Here is a 16,966-nt window from a genome sequence, read left to right on the forward strand (position 1 = left end):
AGGGCTGCCAAGGAGTAGAGGTGTTTCTCTTAATGGAAATTTTTCACAGAATCTGAGAACATGTCCTCATGTTTTGTCACGAAAGTGCACCTCACTACAGATGCGATGGCATACCGAGGGCCCACCCCATTCTCCCACCTCACAGCACCTTTACAGTGCCCAAAACTTGTGTGGAAAAAAAAAAAAAAAAAAATTAGGAGTGCAGCTGTTTCGGCTGCCTATCACGACAGCGATACTTCAGCCACCAGCACGCCATCCAACTGGTTTTCGCGATCCCCCACCCAATTTTCGCATCTGGCCGTGGCCCTGCAGACCGAGTTAAGCCACTGCCAGTTTAACTGGAAACCTCCCAGTACCTGAGAAGCTTGCACGGAGGCGGAAGAAGGACAGTGACACCTCGCGGTTAAACTCCCTCACTACCTCAGCCCGGGAGGAGCCCCGCAGCACGACCAAGCGCGAATCCATTCGCGGCTAAGGCAATTGTTCCCCGCTAAGCACCTCAGCCGCCTCAAACCCCCGCTCAGGACTCAGCTCTACCCTGGCAGGGACGCCCGCCGGAGGGGCAGCCGCCCGCCGCCCTGCGCATGCGCGGCGCTCTCCCCGCCCCCCCCCCCCGCCCGCCCGCGCGTTACCCTGGAGACGGTATAGCCGCGGCGCGGGCGGCCGTTGCAGCTCCCGGGCCGAGCCACCGTCGCCGCCGCGGTCCGGACCCCGGCCCCGCCATGCTGCCCGCCCGCCCGCCGGAGGCGGCGGCGGCCCCCGCCGTCCCCTACAGCTACCGCAGCCGGCCCCGCGCCCTGCCCGCCCGCCCGAAGCACCGAGAGCTGCTGGCCGCCGCCGAGCCGTGAGTGCCGGTGACCGGCGGACCCCGCTGCCCGCCCCTGCCCCCTCGCCCCAGCCCCCTCGCCGCCCTTCCCCGGGCGAGGGGAGCGCTCGCCGCCCTGCCGGCAGGTCCTTCTTCCCGGAACGTGGCGGGGAACTTGCGGGCTCTGGCCGCCCGAATTGCTTCTGGCCTGCTGGGGGTGGTAGCGTAGAGGTTGCGGCTCTGTAACCCCAACTGCCCGCGCTTGATGTTGCAGGGAGAAGCAACCTGTTCCTTACGCCAACCTCATGTATGACAGGAGAGTGGTGCGCGGCAACACTTACGCCCTTCAAGTCATACCTGTGGTATGTTTTTTTTATGTGGACCGGGCTACGGCTTTGTTGAAAAGTAATAGGTAGGGCACAAAGGCTGTTCCTCGTTAATAACTGTTACTGAAGTTGTAATTTTATTTCAGATATGGCGCACAGGCAGTCGCAGGCTCTCCAGTTAAACTAGCACCTGACTGTTTTCAGCTTTTCTTTAAAGCACTTAGTTTCACATGAACTTCTGTAGTTCTGATATTTTCTCCATTATTTGATTATTCCCCCCCGTCCCCCACTTCTTTAGCATCAGCGATCCTGAGCACAAGTCATCACAGCGTAATCTGTTATATGCAAGGTGTCACCAGAGAGAATAGCAGCTCTCGGGAAATTAAGTCTTGGGATAGAGTTTGGCTTATCCTACTACAGAAGCAGAACGAAATAGTCCACCTGTATGCAAAAGCTGCTTGTGTGGAGGCAAAAGTATTTTATTTATCTTGATACAGTAGTAAATGTTTCAGTGATACTTTATTTTCAGAGACTACTTCTACGTAGATAATTTGATCATATAAGAATTTAAAGCAGTCTATTTTTAAATGCCATTTTTGCAGAAATAACTTTGTGTTGTTCAGTAGGTATTTCGTAGAGTGAATTTCCCATGTGTTCTGTTTAAGAAAGTTTGAAACTGATGTTCATTTCAATCCAAAAACAGAGTCCTGAATTTAAAAGTTAGCATGGGTTTCTTTTACTTCAGCAGCAGTACAGAACCTATAATTTTTGTCTAGCAAACAATTATGTTGATAATATGATAACTGGTCTTAAGTCCATCTGACCTTCTTAAAGCTTTAGCTAGAAACTCTCACTTGTCAGGAAGAACATACCATTTTAATATCCTTTATCTCACAAAGTAAAGTTCTGTATACCCTATCCACTTCTAAATATTTGCTGTTTGTGTGAGAGGCCATTAGTATGTACCTGTGGGCAGCTAGCATAACTTTAATTAGTTTGATGCCATACAGTCTTTAAGGTAACTGAAAATGTAGGGTCAGGACCCAGATTTGTAACATTAAAATCAAACCACCTTCATTTTCCTGTAGAGAGAAATTAGTATAGTTTTCAAGTACAGAGTATATTCTGTTTCGTGGAGATTTTTTTCTTCTTCACCCCTGCTCAGAGTACCCAACCCAGTCCCTTTGAGATTCAAAGGCAGAGGGAAGCATGGAAAAGAGCACTGGCTAGAAAGCGTGCAAAGGAACAAATGCAACCAGGAACACCTGAGCCTGTGGAAGGCAGAGAGCACATTCATGTGCAGACAGGTAAAAGGCTGAATTTTTGAAAATTCTTCTGAAAACAAAAACTTCCTGATTTATATTCACTTACTGAATTGATGATGCAGTTGGTAGAATCGCTTAGGGTTAAGGTTAGAATCATAGAATTCTAGAACCAGAGGTTCTCTAATCCTTTCCATTATAGCATCTTATTTCTTATTTTTGGTAGTATTTAATAAACTTGGCTAATTAATAACATTTTTCCAGAGACTCTGTTTTTCAGTTTTCCATTTACATTCTTGAACATTAGTCAAGACTTCTTGATTTGTTCTTTCCTTTTTCAGTATCATCAGAGAAGCTTGGTATATGCTTAAAATTTAGGAGTTTTAAAAAATTTTGCTTAAGAGTACAGTCACATGTAAGAATAAGGCTACTATTAAAAGTTGGGGGACACACTCCAGTTTAGAATAGAAAACTGCCCTATTTGTGAGAAAACAATTTTATTTGTAGGAAACCAAAATATATCACTGAGATAATCATGATGTGTGTGTAATATATTGCTGTGCCCTCTGAAAATCATTTCAGATTGGACTTACAAACTGGGAAAACATCTGTGTTACATGCTAACCAGACGTGGTCTTTGGTTTCTGAACGTTCCCTCTGCCACAGCCCCGCTGAACCTCTTACACCACCTCCAATGCACACAGCAGCTTTTCACCATTCAAATTCCGTTGGATGCAGAAGAAGGCTATCTAGTGTGGAAGTCTTGGTCTCATACCCTTCCTACTGACCACAGCAAATAATTTTAAGTACTCCACAGACCTTATTTTCTGATCCAGGCTATTTATCTCTGTAGTAGGAGACAGACAGTTATAATCCAAATCAAGCACATGCTGTTATAGATGTGTGGTTACCTCAAGGCCACTACTGGTGGGGCCAGAATTAGAATATAATTCTTTAACAGATCCAGCGTTCTATTTTGCTGCACACAATGGAGAAACATATATGTTTTTGATGTTACTTGTTAGTAGATAGGCAATCATCCCTTTTTGAAATGGTCTTATTGTGTTGACTCTACTAAGAATTGTTTACTCTGCAGGTTGGGGTGAAATGGTCTAGGCTCTGACTTTTGAAACCTGCTAAGTGAAATGCCCTTTTAGGAATCATTTCCAAGAAGTGCACCTGACATTACAGAGAACGTGTCATCCAATGGCCTGTGCAGCAGACTGATCTATGTTTTTAAACTGAGGTGTCTTTTTCTTTTTTTTTAATTTAACTTTGTAGAATATATTTTATTGCACTCTTTGGATATAGCTCATGCTGTAGAGTCATCAAAAGTAGTTGAGAGCTAAAAGAATCAAACTTCCAGCATTCATTGTACTTTTTGTTTCTAGAACTGTATTTGGAAGAGATTAGTGACCGGATAATAGAAGTTGATACAGAGTGTCAAACAGATGCATTTTTGGACAGACCACCCACTCCATTCTTCATACCGGCCAAAACGGGAAAAGATGTGGCCACGCAAATAGAAGAAGGAGAGGTATGAAACTAAGTCAGGTCCCCAAGAGCTGTCAAAATAGGTCTACTGTATGAAACAAGTTTCTGATGCAAAACCAGAAAGGAACTGATCCTCACAGAAAGTAATAAGCCAAAACTGTCTCCTCTGTACGCTGTGAGGTTAAGTGCAAAATTAAGGAATGTGCGTCTCCACGTGCACTGGTTCTGCTGCTTTCAGCTAAGAACTACGGTGTTGAGAAATGCTTTTCCCCCTAGAAGGTGTCCAGCCCAAGAAGGGGTTGGGAACACAGAAATAGGGTCCAGGTGAGTGTTCTGCTTCTCCGGGGCAGCCCCCACGGTGGCTGTTGTAGGGTGTGTGGTGCCTCACCCCAGCCCACTCCTCACTTAGGCCCCAGCTGCATTCGTGCTTCTGCCTTAGCTGACACTGGCCCCCCACCTGCACTTCTCAGCCCTGCCTACAGCACAAGGGCTTGGTTTATCCTCATTTTCTCCTTGCCAAGGTGTTAAGAGTGATTGTGATCAAGGGACATTTATCTCTGTTTCCATGACTCTCACCCTCAGTTGTTTGACTTTGATGTTGAAGTCAAGCCGATCCTGGAAGTGTTGGTTGGGAAAACAGTTGAGCAAGCTTTGCTGGAAGTCATGGAGGAAGAAGAGCTGGCCCAGCTGTGGGCACATCAGCGTGCCTACGCAGAGCTGCGTAATGCAGAGCTTGCTGAAGTACAGCGCCTGGAAGAGCAGGACCGGCGATACAGAGAGGAGAAGGTAGGACTTCCTAAGAGCAGAACAGGCCTGTCTGAATGCTCATCAGAAGAGAGAAAAACATTTCCAATACTGAAAGACAAGCTCTGAAATAAGCTGGATGTGCCCGAAAGGGTACTGTCAGGTTTGGTATTCCTCAAAGCATTTTGGTGTCATACAGCTGCACTCTGCCACTTGCTCTCGTGCACCAGCACCATGCTGTTGTGTTTATTTGGAGCAGTTGTGCTCCAGTAACCTGGAGTACTCTGGCACCTGATCACAAGACCAAACCCAACACCATTTTCCTCTGTACCCAGTGCAGCTGGTACTCAAGCCTTTTCATTATAATAGCTGCTAAATGAATAGTCAGGGTGCTTGAAAGTAAGAGACACACCTCCTAGTCTTTCACACCCAATGCATACACTGCTGTATGTCACACATACCTCTCAAGATCTCCAAGTATTAAGCTGTACTAGTACTATCTAGTAAATAGGAATAAACAGAAAAGGCAAGTCTTAATTACTCACTATTCATCAGCCTTGTATAATTGGGGTTTTTAATGATTTCCTGGAACAACCTGAGTCTTAATCTTTTCTTACATCAAAGAGGATATCATATTGGAATGACGAAACATTCAGGAAATCCTGACCCAACTTCATCTCATTCCAAGGCCAATGATCAGCTTGATCTGCAATAGCAGAGAGTCATGAGATCAATGCACACTAAGGTATTAGAGAAGTGTTTCATTTGGCCAGCTTCAAGGCCCTTATTTTACAGACTTGCCAAAATCAGAAAGGGTATACCAAAGGAACGGGTTTCTCTCTAGTCCTTGTGGATTTTAGTACTCCACAGATTGAGTGCAAGCTTGCTTTCAAGCACTTTTTCATATGAGGAGTTTCTGTGAAAGTTAGAGGCTGCAAATATCAGGTAGACACTATAAATATCTGTACTTTTGATTATCTTTGTTACATATGACTCTCACAGTGTGATCATTCTTCAAAGTCTAGATCAAAGGAGTAACAGCTAAAGGCCTGAGAGTTTTACGTGAAATATTGCTTTGACAGGAACGTCGCAGACTCCAACACATGCAAATGCTGCAGAAACAGAAAGAGACCGCAGAGAAGATTGCAGCTCAGGCATTTGCTCAACGTTACGTGGCTGATCTCATTCCCTCGGTCTTCAATAATCTTCGTGAGGGTGGATTTTTTTATGACCTTATAGAAAGAGGTTTGTATTTATTATTTTTTCTAAATAGGTGAACTGAGTAATATAAAGGTCAAAACAACCACCATAAAAAATAGCTTATGGTCATATTATTTAGAATATTGTCGTAAGACTTTATTCATTTACATTTGTGTAAACGTGTACAAACTGTGTAAATACCTGTGAACAGATAGTTTCCAAACTTGTATTTTTAACACAAACAAACATTATTGGTCATCTGTACAAGTAGCCAAGAATGAGCAAGAGCTGACAGTGTGACAATAGGAAGAGCTGCTTTTGAATTGGAGAGAAATAAATGGGTGGTTAGTTTTGATAGAGCAGAGAGAGAGAGATACAAATTGAAGTAAATTCATTTTGATATGACAGGCAATGAAATCTGTATGTCATTTGGAATCTTTTTTAATTATTATTGGAGAAAAGGAGAAATCAGTCAGTTAGAACTAGGCCCTGAAAATAATTTTGGAGTTGTATATTGGTGACTTCCAAGCTTTTAGCATCGGCAACATTTCTTATGGACTGGCTACCTTGCTGTACCCCACCTCCCCAGGCCCCACACAAGTACACAAACCACAGCTTGGGAATAGTTACACTCTCTCCAGAATGAGTTATGGGGCAAGTGCAGAAACTGAGTGTATTTTGCAAACAGGGCAGGCTTTGGGACCACAGTGTAGAAAGAGCATGATGTGAGAAATACATGGATAAGCAAAAGCTCTTTAGTCAGAGGGAACAAACGCTTTCAGCAGAACAGAAGCCAGACATCTTTGGAAAGCAAGGCAGGAAATGTTATTCTCCTGACTTGTTCAGGATAGTTACTTTCATCTCGCTAGAACATTACTGTGTATCTCATCTGTGCTAGCCCTTCAAGGGTGCCAGACCATTTGAAAATCACTGCAGTTGGGAGGACTCTCGTCTGGGTCCATAAGAATGAGGAACCTCAGTAAGGGAGGTGGGAGATAAGAAACCCAACAACACCCGAGGGATTTCATCTGGCTCTTGCAAAGCAAGTGTCTTTTGGCAAGGATGTTCATTCCTTAATGGTCATAGCATATTAAAAACAGCACCAAGATATCCTGTTGCTCATCCTTAATAAACAGACATTTTTTATTTCTTTCTTCCTGCTAAATTCTTACAGATATTGACACAGAATTCCTTCCATGGCTGATGACAGAAGTGGAAGAAACACTAGAGAGGAAGGTTCTGGGGAGGACAGTGCTTGACTGTAAGTTACTAAATCTTGGAATGTAACCTGGGCTGCTTGATATTCTTAATTGTTTTTTCCCCAGTTAGAACAAATATCACATTTGCAGGGTCACTGTGGGTTAAGGTAGGAGTTGTCCTTTCAGCAAGAACTCCCAAGTATCCATGGCTTTTTGTGTTGTTTTATTGGTTTTGTTTTACTATATAAAAACATTTTTAATGTTGGAAAACTACTACTACATACATCTAGGTAATTGATTTTCAGCTGAAATAACAGAAGTGTGTTGTGGTTTAAACCCAGCTGGCAGCCCAACCAAATATTCCATTGGCCAGTTTTGGTCTGTTGCTTTGGTTGTGCTCCCTCCCAGCTTCTTGTATACCTGCGTGCTAGCAGGACATGGGAGGTTGAAAATCCCTGATTTCTTAGCAACAACTGAAAACATCAGTATGCTATCAACATTCTTCTCATATCAAATTCCATACTGAATCTGAAACACAGCACTGTTCTAGCTATTAAGAACAACAACAACAACAACAACAAATTAGCTCTATCCCAGCCAAAACCAGGACAGTATCCACCCCTTATTCCATACCATTTACATTATGCTCATGTTCCATGTTTTCCAATATTATTTTAATTAATCACCATCTTTTTTTCTGTTGTTTGACGTATACACTGTATCTGTTAGTCTATGGGCCATCCCTCCAAAATGTGTAGTGCATTCATTTAGTCCATAACTTTGGATTCCATCTTTCATGACAGTCTTTCAAGGCAAGAGGGATGAGGCAGAGTTTTCTCAGTCAGTGGAATGGGTGTCATTGGATACAGCAGGAGGATGGAGTGTAGTCTCTGTTGTCCGTGCGGTCCATGCTCACTGTCTGCAGGTTGAAGATGTAGATCTTGAGGAAGTTGCTGGTCACCAGTTGCTGAAACTAGTCGACTTCATCGAAGTTCCTTTTTCATTAACATGGGTGATTCTTAATATGATGCTGTTAGTATATGTATCAACCACAGCGATAATGATATGCAATGATGGGGTTATTTAGCAATTACCATCATACAATTAAATTCATCAGCTATTTTCAGGGATAGGGATTGGGTGATTAACTCTGGTTCTGACCCTTCCTTCTGTTCTCATGATGGCCCTGGTCCCTTGTCATCCCTTACAATGCAAAGTGATTTTTTTTTTTTTTTTTTTTATATTTCTTCTTATGTATAGGAGCAACTGATATGGTCACAGGTTGGTTCTCTGGTTAAGCTGCAGTGCCTGTCACTGAGGTAGGAGTGGCTGCAGTGCCTGTCACTTTGTTGTCAGGTCCAGAGACCCTCTCTTCCCCTTGAGGGTACTGAATAGTGTTGAACAGGGCTTGGTAGCATGAGCAAGGCCCCAGCATATTGCAGTGATTTGTGTCTCCCTGGAATTGTCAGGGCGACTTTTTCTAAATGTTCTACTAGTTTTTCAGGACTCTGCACTTGTTCAAGGGTAAAATTCCAAAACAGAGGAGACACTCATGATCCTAGGCATTTGCCTATGCTATCCCACACACCCTGTCACTCATAACTCTCCAGCCTTGGGGTAGATCTCTGGGTGATACTCTTAAATAGTTGCTTAAGCCTGAATAAAACCTGAACCACATACAGGGATGTTTTGGCTCCTAGCAATAGGACCATATTAGTTTCAACATTTCAAGGATATGCAAAATTTTCAGAATTCTCAAGCGCTGTTGTAATTAGCCTGGAGAGGAAGGGAAGAGTGAAGGGAGGTGTCTCCCCCATGGATTGGCTCTCCGAGAACAGGTAAAGGGTGTAATTGTTAACACTTTCTGCTGGACGGCTCCTGAAGTACAGAGGTGACAACAGTACTCGGTACAGATACCAGACTCATCCCATCACCGATAACTTTATCATGCCATGAACCAGTGATACATAGTACAGCAAAGTGAAAATCCCATGGGTGATAAGCATCATCATAGGGACTAATACAGCAAGTAACATCAGTACATTATCAGCATTCTTCTCATATCAAATCCCATGCTGAATCTGAAACAGCATTATTCTAGCTACGATGAAGAAAAAAAAAATAGCTCTATCCTAGACGAAGCCAGGACAAAGTGTCAGTCATGCTGCAATACCCTCTCTCTGTTGGCTTTATACTGTTTGAGATGTATTGATGCTGGGAGATGCAATACATTTGGCAGGAGCTGAATGGTTGAAGAACACCAAGTCTTTTATTTGCTATAAAACTTCTATTCTTCATGTGTTACATGGGCACCATTGCTGTGCTGTTCTTTGTATTGTGCCTGATTGTGCCAGGGGGAACATAAAAGCCCATCTTGCCTACAGCCACGTGTATACCGTGAAAGTCTCTTAACTCGTTTGTGTAAGTTCCCTGATCTATGGGTAATATGTTCATCCTACATGAAAGAAGAGGATACTCATAGGCTGTGACTGACTGAGAAGTCAGGTGACCAAAACTTTTCATCAAAACAAGGGCTTATCTCCTCAACAGTCAATAATCATGTCCTTGCTTTTGAAATAAATTAAAACATCAGCTGTCTTTTGGGCTAGTTCAAGCTAAGTATTCAGGTTCTTTTATTAGTCAGCTTTCAGAGGCTGTAGTTGAAACAAACACCTGAACAATCTAAACTCTGTCTTTTGTAGAAGCACAAAATTATGGTGAATGTGCGTCTACCATGGTGCTCCTACATCAAACCACTTTTTACACTTAATTTACATCTTTCATTCCTATGGTTTTCCTCCTGCTGTTTTTGAGTTTGAATTACAATTGTGTTTGTTTCCTTTGGGTTAATTTTAGGTTTAACCAGGATCCTTTGTTAGGGTATAATTTGGATAATTGCAGCTGGTCTGTTAGGTATTTTATCCTATGATGTACATGCTGGTATGTGCACTCAAGGATCACTTGTTATTGTAGCTCTTCAGGACAGAGGGAATTTTCTCTTCTTTTAAGAAGGAAGTGTTGTGTGTGACTACTGAATAAACATCCCAAGGAGAATACTGCTGCAGGATACACTATTGATGAGAACATCTGTCATACTCCTATTAAATCTTTCTGTTTAATTTTTTAACCAGATATCATGGCACAAGTTCTAAGATACATGGGGCACCTGGAACAGGCCAATAAGCAATATCAGTAGCCCCTGTTTTGCTATTTACCCTCTGTATTTCCTGGCTTTCCAGCCACCCACTGTTGACTAAACATCATCTCTGCAAAAGGATCTGCAAATTGCATTCTTCAAGTTTTGTAGAGGCAGACACAGCCTCAGCTAAGATAGTTTGTGGCTTCTTTCCCTTTTTATGCAGAATCACAGGAAAAGTCTCTAAGGATCAATTTTTAACCTATTTGAATGGAGGCACTACTTAGGATTTATTTTGTGACTATCCAATAGAAGAGCTGTGAACTACAAAGGGATTACCATCAGTGTAAGGAAGCTATGTTTGTTCTCTCAGAGATGATAATTTCTTCTTCTTCTTGATAAAGTCAATCCATGAATTAACAATTAAGTTCTTTTTAGTACCTGTACGTTGTGCTGTTTTCTGTGTTAAACCTCTCCTCCTTTCATTGTTGGGCTTTATTTTTTGTATTTAAATTATATCAAAATGAATGTTGATTTTTTTTTTTTTGTTGTTGTTGTTGTGTCCATTGGAAGGGGTATAATGTTTAGAAAAATTTACAAAGACTAAGCAGCAAAAATAACAAAGAATAGGTGCTTTACTGCTGCTTTTCAGAAAGCGATGACTCCCATAGTTCCAGTATTTTCCACTGTCAGAAACATCACACAGCATGCAACCTAGCTAGTCCTTGTTCCTGGTGGGGTGATCTGCTACCAGAAGTGAGGAACAACTGTGAGAAAATGAACAAAACAATCCAGGTGAACCCTTTAAAATCATTGCTTTCAGTGTAAACTGCTCCTTTGTCTGGAACTGGGTTACAGCTGCAGGGATGTTTTTTTCTCATTCAAGTAATCTTTCATTTCTAGTGTTATTTCAGAGGGTTTTCCCTGTTTAAGAAGTTATAGACCAGTAACATATAAAATAATCTCAAATTATAGGGTTTTTTCCTCTATGTTTGTTAATGGTAGCTTTCTGTGTTTCAGCCTTGATTTGTACAGTGGTTGAAAACCGCTTAGATGCATTTAGCCGTAAACCTCTGTCTGATCAGACAGAGGCACCTGCTGAAGAGCCCAGGCCAACAGATGCAGCCCCCCAGGAGGCCGGTGAGACAGATGCTGCTGGCCAACCGGTTGCAGAGGAAGAGGAGACTGACCAACCTGTTGCCGAGGAACAGCCTTCATGTCACCTCTCCTTCCAGTTAGAAGAATCGGATCAAGCAGGAAGGGAGGATTTGGAAACTGTGTAACAAGCAGGCAAGTCATCAAGTAAACAGAGATGAATGGCTTAGAGTAAATTAATTCCTACCTATTTACAAGTATTGTGCCCTAGCCATGCAGAAGGATGAACCTAAGCAACACCAGAACATTGAAGCGTGTTTTCCATACGCTGACATTGCTGATTTCAGGCTGTAAGAATCAAGAGAGAGGTTACTAGCTGTTGTGGTTTGAGCCCAGAGGGCAACTGAGCACCGCGCAGCTGCTTGCTCACTCCTTCCTCAGGAATGGGAAGGAATAAATAAGGCAAAAGGCTGAATCTAGAACTGAGTGTCTGGAGTCACATAGTGCAAATTGTAGACAGACACATCCATGGATGCTTTTTAGAACTGGAATATTCCCCTGTAAATTCCTCCTTTGTTTGCTAAATTGACTATTTCAATGAACTCTGCATGTTTTTTCATTTATGATTGATACCTCAAAGCATCCAGCAAAATGTGTGACGTGTATGAAATAAAGGTAGTCAGTGCTCACTACATCTGTCTATAAGTTTCTAAGAAGAATTTATTTTTATGCATGACTGAAGTTGAAGGCTTGAAATCAAACTCTGGTTTAGGGGTTGAAGTCAGGGGAAGGTTTACCTCAATTTCAGTAGGACCAAGATTTTTGCATTGTTTTTTTTCCCATGATGATTGAGACTCCTGTCACGTCTTCAGATAAATAACTGACCTCAGGCTAATTTTATCTAGAGAAATAAAAAGGCTTTGTGACATGATTCATGAGAATGTAAGTTTTTTCAGCTCATTTTTGGAACACTTGTCAGTTTTAAAGATTCGTCATTACTGAATGATAGTTTTGTCATGTATTTACAGGAGACTTAGCATAACCTAGAGGGCTGCCATGGATCATTCCTGAAAAGATTCAAAGAAATGCTGACTTGAATATTTGCTTTTGGAATGTTACAAGAGAAAGGTGATAACTGGAATATTTTTGGTTTTGTTACTCCTGATTTGTGTTTGATTGCTAGAAAATTTACTTGAAGTCTTGAATTATTCTATTTAAATAGGTTGTAGCATTATTATGTATTCTTAAATTATTATGATAAAATAATTAACTGTATGCCCTGCATTTTTACTTCATTAGAATGTATAGCTACAACTTGAGCATTGTGTGTTGTGGTAGAGTTTGCTGTAACACGTTATGTTTTTATGGGGCCGTACAGCCACAAAGCTTTATATTGCACTGGCAGTTTGCCATTAATAGCCCTGTGCTTGAATTCAGCCCCAGAGCTGGGCAGGTTGGCAGGGGAAGGGACCCCTCACATCCTGTTGGTCATTGGAGAAGTGGAAAACCACAAGCAACTGTAAGGAGGGGAAGAGGGATTTGGGGTAATACTGGTGTAGCTGTCACCTGTTTGGGGTGATGCAGGCAGACACGTGGGCTGTTGCAGCACAGGCCTTGCTGCTGGCCCGGTGGCTTGGGGGCTGGCATGCAGGTGGCCAGGGGAACCACTCCAGCTGAGCCCAGGTGCGAGCACTCCATCCCTCACACCACCTCCCCAAGGGGACCCCTCCTGACGCCCTTCCCCTCCAAGTCCCCTTTCTCTGGCCAGTGTCCTCAGCAGCAGCTGTCCCTGTGTTTTAGTTTGGGCTGAAATAGAGTTAATATTCCTTTTCAGGGACTAGATGAGTGCTGTGTTTTGGATTTAGCTTTGGGTTTGGTATGAGAAGAATGCTGATAGCACACTGGTGTTTTCAGCTGCTACCGAGACTTTAAGGACTCTCCGACTCTCCATGTCCTGCCCGTGTGCCAGGGCACAGGGAGCAGGGAGGGAGCACGGCCAGAGCACCAGACCCAAATTGGCCAGTGAAATATTCCATATCATGGAACGTCATGCTCACTATATAGAGGAGGGGTGGTTGGGAAGGAGCTCTCTCTCTCTCTCTCGCTTCCGGGATTGCGATTGTGGGATCTTGGTATCTCGGGGTCGCTGGCCGGGAACAGGCTGGATATTGGTCAGCGGGTGGTGAGCAATTACGCTGTACATTGCCTGTTTATATATTTCTTTTTGTTTTCCCCCCATCATCGTTATTGTTTTCATTTTATTGCCATTATTAAACTGTTCTTATCTCAGCCTGCGAGTCTCCCTTCACCCCTCTGATCCCCTCCCCCATTCCCAGGTGGGGAGGGGGAAGGGAGGGTGATTAGCTGCGGGGGTTGGTTGCTGATCAGGCCCAATCCACAACACCCTGGCAGGCAGGTATGGCTGCAGGGTGGCCAGCTCTGCACCCACAGTGACATGGGGCTCTGCAGCTCCTGGGTGTGCGTGTGGGTGCACGAAGGAGTGGAGAGGGAACGAGTGAGACAGCGCTGTAGGCACTAGAGGGCAGGCCAGGCCACAGCGATCCCACCACAGACATGTAGATAGACGTTGATGCCACCTATTGCACATTGCACATCCTGCACTAGTGACACCTGTCTGGAATTCCTTCTGCTGCTAAACCTCGAAGGCATCGACCTTTTGCAAAATCTTCTCATATGTATAACATGTGGAGTCAACACTTAGGGTCAGCCAACACAGTCGACACTAAGATCATAGAACCACAGAATGGTTTGGGTTGTAAGGAACCTTTAAAGATCATCTAGTCTAACAATCTCCCATGCGCCCCACCCCCCTACCCCCCCAGGCAGGAACACCTTCCCCCAGCCCAGGCTGCTCCCAGCCCCGTCCAACCTGGCCTTGAACACTTCCAGGGAGGGGGCAGCCACAGCTGCTCTGGGCATTGTGGGTTTCAGGGTTTTCTAACTGCAGCTGCTGAGTTTTCCACGCCATGTCTCAGCCCTGGGCTGAACCATTTCAGAAAGTTCAGCAGAGTTGTTTCAGCCTGTCCTTTGAAGGAAAAATATATTTCCTTGCCTATATTCAACTATCTTTTCAGATGATAAGCAACTTGATAAGCAACTGTGAGCTGGACCCAGGATGCAGGCTTCTGGGTGATTTCTCGCAGAACCATTGGAAAACAGACACAAAGTTCATTTTGACACTGAACTGTGTCCAAAGGACCGCTTGTAACACGGAGGCATTGAGCTGGTACCTCTTCTAGTCATGCCCAGGTTGTGTACCTGTCAGTAAAAGCCTGAAACGGTAGCATGTGTGCACAGTGAAGCTTCTTATCTTTGTGTGTTTTATCAAAAACAGCTGGTTACAAGATGAGTGTATCCATGTGGTTTCCATCTATTGATTTATCTGCAAAGAGCCAAAGCATTACTTCAACAACCAACTCAGCAGTTTAGCTCCATGTTTACTTCAACACCTGCTTGAAAGTGGGAAACATTGAGGCTTCCTGCCTGGCCTTGATTCAGTTTGGGAATCCTCTTGGTATATGAAGGACCAAACTGAACTCTCCACGTTTCTCCATTGCACACTGACAGACTGGGAGCATTCTGGTGAGAGTAGAATTTATGGCTGGTTTTCTGCTGGCAGAAATCACAGGTTTCAAAGAGCTACAGAGAGAACAAATAAAAAGAATATACCTATGAAAGTGTTTACTTGCTTGCTGATACATGTGTTAAACACGAACCTCACATTATCCATCTTTAATGGCTACAGCCTTGGGAGCCCGCAGGAGCTGTATTACTTTCACAGCAGCAGTGTACAGCAATACAGCAACAGCCCTGTGGTGTTCACAAAACCATGAAGATTCCTGTCTGGCCCCCCTGCAGGGTATGCCTTTAGACCAGTACAACAGTATCTATCATAGTGAAACAGTGAAACTATTTCAGTGTGGTTTCTGATTCCCAGGGTTTCTTTACTGGTACAACCCAGAAGCTAGACATGGCCTAGAGTAAGTTTCAGTGGTCTAGCTGCGATGCTGTTTTATTGCACTGTAGTTATTGCACTTTATTGTCACTGTAGTTATAAACTGCCTTATGTTGCCTCATTCCTCCTCAGCCCCACCACAAACATTTGGTGCTCTCAGGCTGCCCAGGTTATTAACCTATGATAATATTAGCATACATATTGTCACTGGCAGTTAATAAAGTTGACAGTGAACTGTAGCAGCTGTGATAATGTCAAATCCCATGCTGCTGACTGCCATGGGGTTTGTGATCTCTGGCAAAAAGTCTGGCTGAGAGGCTGGTGCAATAATGCTTGAACCTGTCCCAAAAAGATTACTTTTCTCTATCAGAGTCCAAGCTGGATATTGCAGTCACTGCTGAGACAACATATACTGTTAAAAATGACCTAACAGTGGAATCTGACTTAACAGGGATCGTGATTCAATCATGCTTTGGTGATTGAAATTATATCTACTTTAAACACAGCTTATTTTAATGATGATTCTGTTGGAAAGTGCTCATCTGTATGATGGGTTACAGAGTACACCTAAAAGATCATTTAATAGGCAAATACCATCAGACCAACCATTACCATGTTACTTAATGGTAATTAATCAAATACATTTGTTTCAAGCAGGGTTGACATAACAGTCATGTTCTCTACAGCTCCCAAAACCACAACACGCTGAATCACAGGATCAGTGGAAAGCCTAGCTAGGTCAGAAGGGATCTCTGTGTCCCAGGTCAGCTGGTCCAACCTTTTCTAAAAGCAGGGCCCTAGATTAGGCTGGGCTTTGGCTGACTAGGGCACAGTGTTTCTGAAATGGGTTTGGGGGGCCTGGTGGTCTGGAATCTGAGCAGCTAGGCAGCATTGCCCCTTGCAGCCACGAAGGCAAACTGTGCCCCAGGTTGTGTCAGTAAGAGCATAACCAACAGATCAAGGAGTGCCATTATTCCACTCTATTTGGCAATTGATGGTCCACACCTGGAGGACTGAGGCCAGCTGTGGCCTTCCCCAGTTCAAAAGAGGCTCTGAAAGATTGGGGAGGGTTCTGTGGAGGGCCGCAGGGATGGTTAAATGTGGAGAACTTGCCATAGTAAGCAAGACTGCATCAACTGGGTGTGCTCAACCTGGAGAAGAGAAAGCTCAGCTGGATCCAATCATGGTTTTCCAGCTCTGAAATGGTGGTTATGGGGAAAGGTGGAAGCATCTCCATAAGGATGAGCTGTGCCAGGACAAGAAGCAGCAGCCACAGGTGGGTTCAGGGCAAGTGCCTGCTCCCTTCTGTGCCCCTCGGCCTGCCGGTGTGCAAATCTGCAACCAACCCCCCCCAAGACAATGAACCAAAACCGGCACGTGTGCAGGAAGCTCTCAGCGCTGTGAGGTGCCTTCCTTGGAAGTAATGAACCAGTGCAGGGGAGGCGGGGGGGTGGGGTGTGTGTGTTGTGTGGATCCTTACAAGCACGGACGACAACGTGCGGCCACAGCAGCGGCAGTGTCGGCGGTCGGAACGCCGCGGGCCGGGACACTCGGACTTCGTTTTTAACAAGCGTCCCGGTAACAGAGCCAGCCCAGCCCTCGGGCACCGGCGGCGGAGCTGCCCGGCCCGGCACCGCTCCCCGCCGGGCGGCCGCCGCTCCGGAGCGGCGGGGCGGGGAGGGGACGGGACGCGGCCGGGCCGCCCGCCCGCCCCTCGGCTCGGCCCGGC

General features: G+C 44.4%; 1 protein-coding gene across 1 annotated transcript; it reads left to right on the top strand.

Moving 5' to 3' along the window:
- The first annotated feature begins 660 nt into the window (after positions 1 to 660).
- RSPH3 (radial spoke head 3) lies at positions 661 to 13,095 on the top strand. Its single transcript, XM_042795945.1, has 9 exons — positions 661 to 844; positions 1,080 to 1,167; positions 2,297 to 2,438; positions 3,785 to 3,930; positions 4,470 to 4,673; positions 5,714 to 5,876; positions 7,006 to 7,092; positions 11,187 to 11,456; positions 12,290 to 13,095. The coding sequence occupies exons 1-8, from the start codon at positions 723 to 725 to the stop codon at positions 11,447 to 11,449; spliced, it is 1,215 nt and encodes a 404-aa protein (XP_042651879.1). The 5' UTR covers positions 661 to 722; the 3' UTR covers positions 11,450 to 11,456; positions 12,290 to 13,095.
- The last annotated feature ends 3,871 nt before the right edge of the window (positions 13,096 to 16,966 follow it).

This window comes from Tyto alba, unplaced genomic scaffold (assembly GCF_018691265.1).
Source record: "Tyto alba isolate M040663 unplaced genomic scaffold, T.alba_DEE_v4.0 Super-Scaffold_22, whole genome shotgun sequence".
In the NCBI taxonomy this organism is placed as follows: domain Eukaryota; kingdom Metazoa; phylum Chordata; class Aves; order Strigiformes; family Tytonidae; genus Tyto; species Tyto alba.